The 13,018-nt window shown below is 36.2% G+C and overlaps 1 protein-coding gene across 2 annotated transcripts in view; it reads right to left on the bottom strand.

Moving 5' to 3' along the window:
* Positions 1-13,018, bottom strand: part of VPS41 (VPS41 subunit of HOPS complex) — a 187,448-nt gene that overhangs the window by 80,158 nt on the left and 94,272 nt on the right. For both annotated transcript variants that reach the window (XM_036918927.2, XM_036918929.2), the window contains exons 6-7: positions 9,734-9,796; positions 7,834-7,899 (exon numbers count right to left, since the gene is read on the bottom strand). In XM_036918927.2, the coding sequence (XP_036774822.1) occupies positions 7,834-7,899; positions 9,734-9,796 (129 nt within the window). The remainder of the gene's footprint in view (positions 1-7,833; positions 7,900-9,733; positions 9,797-13,018) is intronic.

Raw genomic sequence — 13,018 nt, 5'->3', positions numbered from 1 at the left:
TCAATAAGAACAACCCAGCAAAATTTGGGCATTCCATGTGCTCCAACAGAGATGGAGAAAGGCTGACATTTAGGAGCTGGCCTGGCTCTCACAGCTAGGCCTTGGGTTCACAGGTGAATGTAAACCCTTTCACAGGACACCAACATCAGACAAGGCTTCCTGACCATGCAGAAGCAGGACGAAAACAGACGCCCCATAATCAAGCCTGAACACAAACAAAATATGGACATTTTTCTAAGCCACATAAATGACCAGACATACCCTGGGTAAAATAAGAGACTGTTGCTGTTTCTTTACCAATTACATCTTTAGTCTTGATTTAGTCTTTTCTCCTCCTAGATAAGATTTATTAAGATACCCAATGGTAGAATTACTCTTGCTTCCTGACAGGATCTTATCTAAAGCAAAGCCCTACTTCCTTAAAACCTCCCCTAATCACCTAATCACCTCTCACCAGCCCGAATCCTATAATACCTTCTAACACCCTCTTCCTAGCTCCCCATGGGTGTATTCCTGGTGATGTTTGGCTGCGGGGTACTGACACCACTAATTCACTATTGTTAGACACTTAGTTTGTGCCAATTTTCACTGTTAGAAATATCAAAAAGGAATACTGGCTGAAATTGAATTAGAAAATGGAAAACAAACTATAGGGGAAAAAGTCCAAAATGCTTAAACACAAAGGACTACAAAATCACCCATGGTGGTACCTACATACGTAGGTACATACACACATTTTTTCCCTCTCAGAAGACTGGGAATACTCATGTGCCTACCAAATCACCATTCTGCTGAATGGTCTTATGGACTAACTGCCCTCTGTCAAAAGTGTCCCACCTTCCGGAAACATACTGCTGTTCCTGAAATCTAGCTACTGTGTGTTCAGAGCACCTACCATGGACCCTGACACAAGGTTGTGTTCAAAAAGCAGATTCAAGTCAAGTAATCCTGTGAACTGACTGTAATTCACTTTTTACCAGTAGCACCAACTTACAGTGGCTTCAATTGTGACCCCTTGCTCAATACAGCCTTGTCTTAAAAAAAGAAAAAATAAGGGAGGAAAGAATCTCCCAAAGTTAATAACCGTATTTGTACAGCCTTATCTTAAAAGGAAAAAGGGGGTGGGAGAAGGGAGGGGCCCCCAGTATTAATGACAGTCCCTAGTCCTAAACCCCACAGGAACCTACAATGAGCACCTAGGCAGTGACCCTCACACAGTCATTAATTCTGCAAAATACTTAAGAACAGTCTCAGTTCTCTCAATATGCAAAGGGAGGTATTTTCAGCGAGGAGCAAAGGATGGTTTGATTTTTCTAGGAAGACAGATGGTGGTAAGCTGAGCATCAGAATTGAGGGGGAAGCTGCAATCAATATGGAAATATTACATGTGGAAAAATTAGCTGAGCTCACTAAAGAAAAAGTGACTGCCTGTGGAATAGTGTGTGTAAGAAAAATCTGCATGCAGAAAGTTGCCTAAGACCAAACTTCTGAGCACTTGAACAAATACCACCCTGGAGATCCACTGAGCAGACGGAGCAGGGTAACTGATGTCAATCCCTTGGGCCCCAAGAACTCCACTTACAATCTGACCAGAAGATAAGCATACACATAAGAAAGCTCTCCATTTCATGTTTAGTGGTCACAGGGGTTCATCAGGCTGGGGATTCTAGATTGGTATCTGGATTCTACAAAGAAGTGCATTATTACAAAAAGCTGCTCTATTGAATCCTCTTCCAAAGAGGAGTCAAATGCAATGTTTGCAAATCACCTTTGGAAACTTAGAGAAGCTAGCTGATGCTACCACCTCTGTCCTTGAGGTAAACTAGTCAAGCACCATCAGTCCTGAAGAGCGAGATGATCTTTTTCATTCATTCACATAGGTCCTGTCCTCGTTTGCTGCCTGACCTTTTCCAGCTTACAAAGCAACCTGTCCCTGCAGCCAGGTCTCCTCATTTTATCCCACAACGCCAAACAGCTGACTATCTTGTTTCTAAAAATGAACTCCATAACAGAGAGCATTGCAACAATTTAATAATTTGTCAAAGTAGTAGAACCAGCTATTATGAAGTGCATTTCAGAGTTCAAAGGTAGAGGTCGTATGAAGCTAAAGTTTATCTGCTGACAGAGGAAGCTGAGCAATTAAAAAAAAAAAACCCATAGAAGATCTGCTGGGCAGACTTATTTCTAAAACAGAAGGCTCACTGCTATGCTCATGTATTAGAATTCTGGCTACACAAGAGGTTACACTTAAAAAAAAATCCATCAGTTCACGTGTTTGAAAGCTCTCTCCAATAGTACTTTTAAGAGATGTTTTTCTTCTTTTTTTTAACATGGAAACAAAACAGCATTTAGAATAAGCTTTTTATGCTTATGTGTCAAGCAGTGGAGTCCATAAATCTAGCTATGGCATTCAACTACTGAGAAGTTACCCTGAAAACCTGTAATAAAAGTTTATGCCAGACACAACTATAGCCTCCTCTTTCTAGTCCCTGGTGGATAAGAAGGTCTCTCTAAAGATTTAAGAAGCTAGAACATTAAAAAGGAAATATTAACAAATGTCTCAAACTATGTAGTCTGAGGCTTTTATAATTTTCTGTTTCACAGGGCTGTTCTGAAATGTTTGTTCTAAATATTTTTAAAAAGTTTTTACAGGAAACAAATGTTTAATAAAGTCAAAACAATTAAAATATTAGACAGCTCTTTAAAATATTTTTAGGAATGTCTCATGATGAATATCTCATTGTTGGCCTTCCATTTTTCCTACTTCACTTCTCTAATCTCTGAGCCACTTCTACCACTGTTTACAGAAGTTGGCATATAATTCCAGGATTCATTTCATTGTCGGTGTAGGATAAGTGTTTGTAAGGGTTAAGAATGCCTTTACCTGATGTTATACCTTCCTCTGGCTAGATTAAACTATTTCTTAAAGGCAGAGGGTGAAAAACCCTCAGTTACATGGTACCTGTCTTTACTATCTTCCCCCGCATGTGATCTGCCATCTGCTCTAAACAGAAAGGTCTTGACATCTACAATACATGATTATTGCGAGGTTATCACCATTTGCTAAATGTTGGACTCTTCAAACTTGCTCTCCTCAGTTTATGGTGCCAGCTGAAAATTGCAGTCAGAAAGATCAGAGCTGCAGCAGGCCATCTTTGTTTTTCTTGTTTTTCAAAGGTATGAACTCAGTTATAAAAAAAAAAATCTCCTAAAAATGTGCTAACACTTTCAAAATGAAAATAATCCTTTCATTAATAGTACCCCTTTCTTAATGTAACCTTCTAAAAGCTTTTTTCTTAGCTTTAGAATTCAAAGATATACCCCTTAATGAAATTAGAAATATTTCCTGAAATATTTCACCTAAGTGAACCTATTTGAAAATAAACAAAAATCACTACTGCCAAAACTATGCAGTATAAATGACCTTTGAAAGTACATGCCATACACACACAGGAGGAGATTTCTATTACCATACCGAGCTGGTGCACATTTTGGAAATCTCTAGTTATTTAACTGTATACAAAGCAGTCAGTATAGTGTACTGAATAAATAGTATTTTTTAGTACTTATTAAATACATATTGACATAATAAACAAATTAGATCCTAAGAAATCAATCAATAGTTTGTATGTTACAAGTCTCTGAACAGAGGATACATTTACATATGAATGCTTATTAAGCTTCTAATGTAAGTAGGAAAATGATGGCTTTTTAAAAGGAAAGAACTCAACATCAAATGTTTGAAGAGTAGTTAATTTGTTTGTCATCCCATAAGTAATTATAGAAAAATCAGTGGCTCTAAAACCTAAAAGGGATATTGATACATAGATTAAGAATTGAAAGCCCAGAAATAAATCCTAACATTTATGATTAACTGATTTTTTAATAAACAGGCCAAAAGAATGGAGAAAGAATAGTCTTTTCAACAAATGGTGTTGGGATAACTGGATGTCCATATGCAAAAGAAATGAATTTGGACTCCTACCTTACACTATATATAAAAATTAACTAAAAATAGATTCTAGACCTATTAAAACTATGAAACTCTTAGGAAAAAACATAGGCATAAATAAATCTTCATGACCTTGGATTAAGCAATGAGTTATTAGATACTACAATAAAAGCACAGTGTTTAAAAAAATTTTTTCAAAGGCTAATGAGTCTTCATTAAAATTTAAAACTTTTGAATATTACAGGATACCATCAAGAAAGCAAAAAGTCTGTAATAAGATGTCTATAATAAAAAAAGAGATAAATGAATGTTGGTAAGAATGTAGACGAAACTGAAACACTCATAAATTGTTAGTGAGAGTGTAAAATGGTGCAGCCACTTTGGAAAATACTCACAGACCAGGAGAAAGTATTTGCAAATCCTCTATCAATATGGGACATGTACACATAATATATAAAGAACTTTTCCAGTGTATAATAAAAAGACAAATAGCCCAATCAAAAATTGGGCAGTGAATCTGCACAGACATTTCTCAAAGGAAATATGCAAATGTCCAATAAGCATATGAAAAGATGCTCAACATCATTACTCATTAGGGACATGGAAAACAAAACAATAATGAGATATTACTTCATACCCACCAGATGTCTATAATAAAAAAGAGATATAAATGAATGTTGGTAAGAATGTGGATGAAACTGAAACACTCATAAATTGCTAGTGAGAATGTAAAATGGTGCAGCCACTTTGGAAAACACTTTGACAATTCTTCAAAGTGTTGAGCATAGATAGAATTACCACATAATCTAACAATTACAAGCCCAAGAAGAATGAAAATACATGAATGGCCACACAAGAAGTTGTAAGCAAATGGTCACAGCAACATTATTCGTAAGAGTCAAAAGGTGGAAATAACCAAAATGCCCACCACCTGAAAAATGGCTAAATGAAATATGATATATCCAGACAATGAAATGTTATTTGGTCATGAAAAATAGTGGAAGTATTATTTGGCCATAAAAGGAAAGAAGTACTGTTACACGCTACAGCATGGATGTGCTAGAAAACTGATGAAAGAACCACACACAGATGTTATATATCGTGATTCCATTTACATGAAATATCCCTAATTTATAAGAATACCCACAATAGGCAAATTTATAGAGGAATGGAGATTAGCGGTTGCTTAGGTTGGGAAGGGCAGGAAGGAGAATAGGGTGTGACTACTAACGACTACAAAGTTTCTTTTTTGGGGTGATGAAAATGTTCTAAATCAGATTATGGTAATGATTGCATGGCTCTGCAAATATATTAAAAGTGTAACTGTACACTTTAAACTGGTGAACTAATGGTTTGCAAATTATATATCAATAAAGCTATTAAAATATCTCAAAGAAAGATGACTTAATATCACTTACAATGACATGTATAGTCATGATTCTTCATGTAAAATATCACACATATACTTTTATCAAGGCCAGTATACTAAACCCATTATACAATATATTAATACTTTAGTGTGTTTTTTCTTTTAAATTATTTTAATACAGAAATTCTAATTTGCTATCATTTTTTAAAGTTTTTCACCATATGACCTGAACTGTTTTTATTTTACTCTCATTTTATGTACACATAAATATCTTTTTGTGTGTGAGAATAAACATCTACAGGTTTATTTCTGGAGAAATGAATAGGAGAAAAAGAGAAGTCAGAACACTCTCACAGAACACTGAACAGCGAGTCGAGTAGGCAACGATAACCAGAGATGAACTGAATCCCTCATGTTCTTGCCTGGTCAGCATTTGGTGAATTCTTTTTAGTTTACTGCTCATCACAATGTCGTATCTTTGTGTGAATTCCAAGTTCTTCCCATATTACCTCGCCCATACTTTGAGGCTGAACTTCTCAGCTATTTGCACAATATTCATGTATCTACTCAGTGAGCTCTGTATGGCCTGAACATCCACATTGTCCTTCTTCCAGATGTCTACAAATTATATCAAATGCTAAGTAGAAGGACAAATAATACATATTGACACATTAACACAGGGATTCTGCAGGTTGACTAAGACATTTCATGTAACAAAACTACTGTGGTAAACTTGAGTCTGCAGGTATCCCTCACATATAACAGCAGTCATTAAACTTTATAAATAACCTGATTATTAAGAACACAAGCCAACACAGAAAAATCCTACCTTCAGAGTTTTAGTCCTACAACTTGAATATTACCACTCATATCACCTCTAATACATTCTTTCATACCAATACTTTCAAGAAATAGGGGACAACTGTGAAATATCTAACTTCTGAAACTGGAAACAGGAACTTGAAACTGCATCCCATGCTAGGAAAATACTTAACCCAAAGTGATTTTTCAGTATTTTAAGTATATAAGGGATTATTATTAAGAAGGTAGCAGATGCCTTAAAAGCAGCTTCTCCAGTCCCAATCAAGCCTTCAGATGAATGCAGCCCCAACCAAAATCCAGACTGAAATCTCATAACAAACTCTGAGGCAGAACCACATAAGCCACTCTTTACTTTTTGAACTAGGGGATAATAAAAGTTTGTTGTCCTAAGCTACTTAAAAATCAAACAAAAAAACGGTGACTCGCACTCTTTATCCCCATTGACTTTAAATAAAAATGGATGGATTTAAATTTTAGCTAAGTGAATCTGTACTATTACCTCACATAAAATTTCCTAATTTTTTCACAAGTAATTTTAATAAGTAATTTTAAAGCTACTCTTTGCTGAGGTCAACAGACAAGTAAGGTAGTTATTTTTTTCAGGAGTAAATCAGCTGTAGATCTAAGTTAAAGAATATTAGATTAAATAGGTAATTCCCACTGATTACTCCTATATACATTTTTATGCAAAGCTAATGAGGCCACAGCCTAATGATAACAATGAGCTGTGGGGAGGAAAGAAAGAAGCTGGCTTGTTCTCAACCAGAAATCAGACCTGCTGCAAATGCTGACTTCTGCCATGGAGTGAAATCAGGATCTACAGGACCTGCCACTCAACTATTATGATGAGCTAAAACCAGTGCTTGAGAAATGCTGTCAAGGTAATGGCCAACATGCTTTCCTACCCCATCACTCTATGAAGCAGCAGATCAAGACAAAAAGACAGATAACTATCACAGAACATTTGAAACCATTCTGTAGCTGAGCCTCAAAGTAGCCATTCCATAGCTCTACACTGCTGTAGAAGTAATCACAGACCACCTCCTTTCCACTGAGCTTTAAACTGGATATGAAATAACATTTAGAATTCCAGTGATATAGTTTTTTTGTTATGAAAATGGTTTAAAGATATCACTGGTTAGTCAAAATAGAAAAAATTGACTTCACTTATCCTACACGCAGAAAAGATATTTTAATTTAAGCATTTACTACTGATATAAACAAACAAGTAAATGTACAAAAGGACTATGTAAGTTACTTTTAAAATAGCACTAAGATATTAAAATACACTAGAAAATGTCAGTACAAAATAGCTCTAATTGTTCTGATACTTTATCCAGACCTGCAAGAGATTTTCTAAAACAAAGGGGGAAAATGCCAATTTAATTGCTTTTTTGTTATTTTTAAATGCACCTTTTTTTGTGGGAAGGACAATATTTCAAAGCCCTAGACAGTGGTTGAGTAACATCTCTTTTTTTCTTGCCCTCTCTCTACTCCAAAGAAGTATCAGTGAGGAAGCAATGAGGCCACATGTCCCTCAAGAAATGATGATGTTATGATTTCACTACCTTGCTCTTTCCCCGGATTTCTCCTAATTAATAGTCAGATATTTAAAATATTAAGGATAAGTTAAAGGGCAAACAGAATCCTCCTCAAACACTGCATGCGATGGTAGACATGCAGCACTTACCTTCTTCCCTCCAGTCACAAACTGCTTGCAGCTGGATCTCACGAAATGCGGGTGCACAGCAATGATCTACACGGGAACAGGGAGAGGTTTAGGCATCACAGTTGAAGCACAGAATGAAAACCCTTTCTACATTACAGGCATTCACAGAAGCAGTACCATCAACCAAAACACCACCTGCAGAAATCTTTCTGGGACATAAGCCTCACTCTATCTACCAGATGATTGCTCTCCACCACCAAATTTCTTGGAAGGAGAGTCTACTGGTAGCTTCCACTTCTTTATTTCCAATTTACTTCTTGGTATGTGTTAAGCTTCCTGTTCTAAAGATTGGCAACTCAGATTTCCAAATGAAATGCCCTGTTCCAGTCCTCACCGTGTAATCTCCAGACCAGCTTTCACCCTGCTGCCCTCACTTCCTTCTGGAAACCCTCTCTCCTTTGGCTTCCCTGACACCACTCTCCTGGTGGTGCCTAAGAGACCCTCTGAGTCTTCTTAGATCCCTTGCTGATTCCCCCCTCCTCACTGTAGGAATCTTTAAGTTAAGAGTGTTCCAGAATTTTACCATCAGTCTTCTTCTCACTCTAACTTTTCACTGGATAATATCTTTAAAAATAGTTTCATCTTACTCAACTGTGGTTATCAACTTTGTGTTTTTAGGGCCAATCCCTATCGTGCACTTCATATTCATGTTTCCAAAACCCCATAACATTTCCACTGGATGTACTACAGTTATCTAACCAAACTAGCAACGTCCTCACTCAAACTATCCCTGATTGCAACTGATAGCATTCTAATTACCAAAGCAAGAACCTAGCTCTACCCTCAGCAATTATTCCATGCTTATCCCCTCATCCAATCCATTACTAAGGCTTGTTAAGTCTCTCTCTTAAAGGTTTTCTGAATTCATTTCTTCTAATTCCATCACTATTGCTCTTTTTATTGAGATCCCGCAAAGTCCTGCTTAGAAGGCATTAGCCTTTTAAACTATCTCTGTCCACAAATACTCCCCTACTTAAATCACCCTCCAATCCAGCAAAACTGGTTTTCTAGAATACACATCAGACCCTATCTCTCTTTTACCTGCTGATCAATGTTTGATTAAACAAGTGAAAAAAGGAATGACCTCACCTTTTGACAACTGTAATAGTTACTTAGCCACCATAACTATTACCTAAAACCAGCCCTCCTGCCTTGAGTCTATCAGCCTTGCAATCTACACTATATATAGTCACTGTATTAATTTTCCTTAAGCTTAGTTCAGTTTATGTCACTTCTTTGTTCTTAAACATTCAATAATTTCTTCTTATCTACCAGATGGAGTCCAAATTCCTTAGCCTGAATATAAAGCCAGCCCCAATCTGTCTATACGGCTCTCCTGCCAAGTCAGTATTTTATGCACCATCTAAAGTAGACTATTTGCCACTTCCTGAACACAATTTGAACTTTCTAGCCTCTCCGTTCATATTATATTTATTCCACATGGGAAGCCAGCTTCTCCATCCACTCTGCCCATTTATTAAAGCCCAGTCAAACATCACTCCATCTGTGAAGCCATTATGAACAAGAAGAGCTAGAGGAAACTTCTTCTAGCTTTGGACTTCTTAGTATTAGTATTCTTTATTATTACCTCTTTGCGTCTTTAATCACAGATAGTGTGTGTGTGTGTGTGTGTCATCTAACCCACTAACAAAAGATTCCTGGGGACGGACTGAGATCACAGTCACATAATATCCATCCTGTGACCCTTCACAGCATCAAATAGTATTTAGCACATCATAACTGTTGAATAGATGCTTAGTGACAAAATTAATGCAAGACTGGTAAGTACTCAAAGTACTGTAATGCTTATTGCCTTAGTTGAGAAAACCCTTAAAAAAATGAAAACTTACTGAATACTTACTTTAATGGGACAGTCAAAAGTCTCATGAAATTCTTCTCCTGAGTACAGTCCAAACACCTGCACCTAAAAAAGGAAATGGATCCTGTCAGTTCACCGTGACCACCACAAAGAAGGCTCCTGAATCAGTGAGAACATATACTATCAATAAAAAAAAGTAGAGTATTTAATAATCTAAGGTCCTTGTGATTTTTATTAAGTATACAAGAAAAACAATTCTATCAGGATGAGAGCACTCCGCTGCAACTATTAGAAGCATCTCACAGACAGAGATCCCTTGACTCACCAATTTGTTTCATTAAATGGGTGCCAACTTTTAAAAATGAAATAGATATGAATAGGTTATTAATATTCTTTTATGAACTTCCCATAGGCTATCCCTAAAGGAATTATTTTTTCCTTCCCTTGAAGGAAAAAGGAGCTTCTTTTTTTGAATCATATATATATAAATCAACCATGCGGATCAATGTGGTGAGAGATAAGGCAAACTGCACTTCATTTATAATCTTACACTGGATCTGTTGAGAGCATATAAATGTAAGATTTAAATTTCTACTTATCAGCACCTCCCTTAAAGTTGTTCCAGACTATTTCTTTCATACTTAATCTCTTTTCTGAGTGGTTTACTTAAGAAATTGAATAATATACATATTGTAAAGGGTACAAATGATAAATTTAAAGCTTGACAAATTCTTATGATGTAAACATATCCCTGCAACCCCCATCTAGACCAAGGACTAGAACCCACGAGGCTCTCTGGTGCCCGTTTCCAATCAGTGACACCCTTGTGAACTAACCACTGCTCTCAAATCTATCACTACAGATAAGTTGTGCCAGTGTCTGGATTTTATATAAATATTATCATAAACTCTTTCACTGGCTTCTTTCACCCAACATTTTCTTTGTGAGATTTATCCACACTGCTGTGTATCACAATAGCTGGTTCTTTGTCACTGTTGTGTAGTATTTCAATGTACGAATATTGATCACAATTTATTTATCCATCTTCTGTTGATCGTTTGGGTTGTTTCCAGATTGGGGCTATTATGAATAATGCTACAATTAACACTCTTTACAAATCATCTGGTGTGCTTATATACATATTTATGAAGGGTATGTAAGTCTGAATGGGATTGTTGAGTTACAGGGTTTGCCTCTGCTCACATTTAACAGACAAACTACTTCACAAAGTAATTTTGATCAATTTGTCTCATCAGCAAAGCCTAAGAATATTAGGAGCTCTCAAATGTTTGGAACTATTAGGGGCATTTAGCACTATTTTCCAGCATTTGGGATGTGTTCATTCTTTTTCTAGTCTCTAGAAGAATAGTATTATTTCTTAATAGTATTTCTTCATAATAAATACTTAAACAGTATTTAAGTTTTATAGGAATTCACTAGTGAAACTGTCTGGGTCTACTGGATCTGAGACAGTTGTTAATTATAAATTCAATTTTTAAAACAGATGAAAAACTATTCAGGTTTTCAATTTCTTCTTGTTTGTTGTCTTAGGTTGTGAGCGGTTCATTTTTGCAAGTTCAAAGAGGAAAATTTACTTATGGTATAATTTTTGGAGTCAAATTCATTCATTAAGAGATATAAATCTTTAAGACATTCCATTCATTTTGTGACTACTGTTTTTAGACCCTTGTGCCAGGTATGTTATTTGGATTCCAAGAACAGCACATGGTACAACATTAACATCAAAAGAATCTGATTGACCCTGAAGTGGTCTGTTAAATATTCTTGACATGACAAATACATGTGTGCCCCATAACCACCTTGCTTCTCACTGTTCAGAGGGCATCAAATCATCACTTCTATAATAAATGTACAAGCATAGGATGCACTAAACTTCCTAAAAACTGGTTGAAAAGCAGGAAAGAAAAGCACAGTACTGAGTTTTATTTCACCTGACTGATACAACAGATCTAAGAAAATCAGTGGGAGTGAGAGAGGTACTATAATACCTGAATCTTCATAAATCAACAAGTGGTCAACTTACTGAAGTTACCTCAGTATAAACTCATGCTGGAGTAGGAAGTTTAAGTTCTTCTACCATAGCTATTTCTATTCAGTGTAACGATGTCACTCACAATATGGTCCTGTGTTAAATCTTATAGTACTACTACTAACTTAGATCTTTAATGTTTCCCCATGCTTTACCTCAGTGGTTCTCAAACCTGACTGCACAGTTGAGATCCCTGGATACTAATGGCCTGACCCCACCCTAAACAAATTAAACTTTCTGGTGGGGTGAAAATGACATTTTGAAAGGTCTGCAATTGGAAGTATGTAGCTGGCATTGAAAATCCTGCTCTACCTTATTTGGTCCTTACAGCACCATGGCTAGGGATGGGCAGCAAACACTGTATGCCTGTGCAACACATCATTCTGTAGAAAAGCAAATGACTTGCCTAAGTTCATGAAAAGCAAGGATGGTGTTCCAAGCACTGTTCTTTTATGCACTATCATTACATGACATAGTCTAAAATATGCAAATACACAAAGATACCCTTCTACATAAACTGTAAGAAAAGTAGAATATGCAAAAAAGAAAAAAAAAACCCAGAAGCCTCAAGTATCTGCTAAACTACAGTGAAAGTATCAGATTTGAATTAGGCAACTCTATGATAGAAGTTGAAATTAAACAAAGGCGACTGTTCATTTAAGTGGATAAACTTCCTTCTGCCTATAGCAGGGTAAAGGTGATTTAAGAACAAAAGTTGAGCTATTTTTATTGTGTGGGTAAGTATATGAAATATAAACAAATAATGTATGAGCCTGTTGAAGAGACTGAGAATACTAGTAGGATACATCAGTACTATGATTTTTACCCCAGCTTTTATTTTGTAAGGATAAATTGTAGGACTGTGAATCTAACAGTGAAAATTAGATTATGAATTTCCAGAGATATGTGCCCCTCTAAAAATTTTAGCTCCATATTGAAGATATAATAGTTCAGTGATAAGAAGGAATAAATAGAAAAGGGAACAAATCACATAAGTTCTTAGCACACAGGCTGATACTCATCACTATTCTTGAGAATTAGACGGAAGCAAAAAGCCACTATCATTCCAGAGCAGGAGTTTGAGGAGTGTTTGCTAATGGTGGCTGAGCTAGATTAGAGCCCTTAGGTCAATCTCTATTACTAGGTTCTACTAAGTAACACTTTCCTCAACTGGCCTTATTTTCTCCCTCAGTATGCAAAACACTGTAACTTCACAAGAGGAATATCATAAACTTTACCAGTATAAGCAGGGTGATTTGAAAAACCTTGGATGTTTC

This window comes from Manis pentadactyla, chromosome 7, assembly GCF_030020395.1.
Source record: "Manis pentadactyla isolate mManPen7 chromosome 7, mManPen7.hap1, whole genome shotgun sequence".
Taxonomy (NCBI): Eukaryota; Metazoa; Chordata; class Mammalia; order Pholidota; family Manidae; genus Manis; species Manis pentadactyla.
The sequence above is the reverse complement of the archived record's forward strand: the minus strand, read 5'-3'. Positions and strand labels throughout refer to the sequence as shown.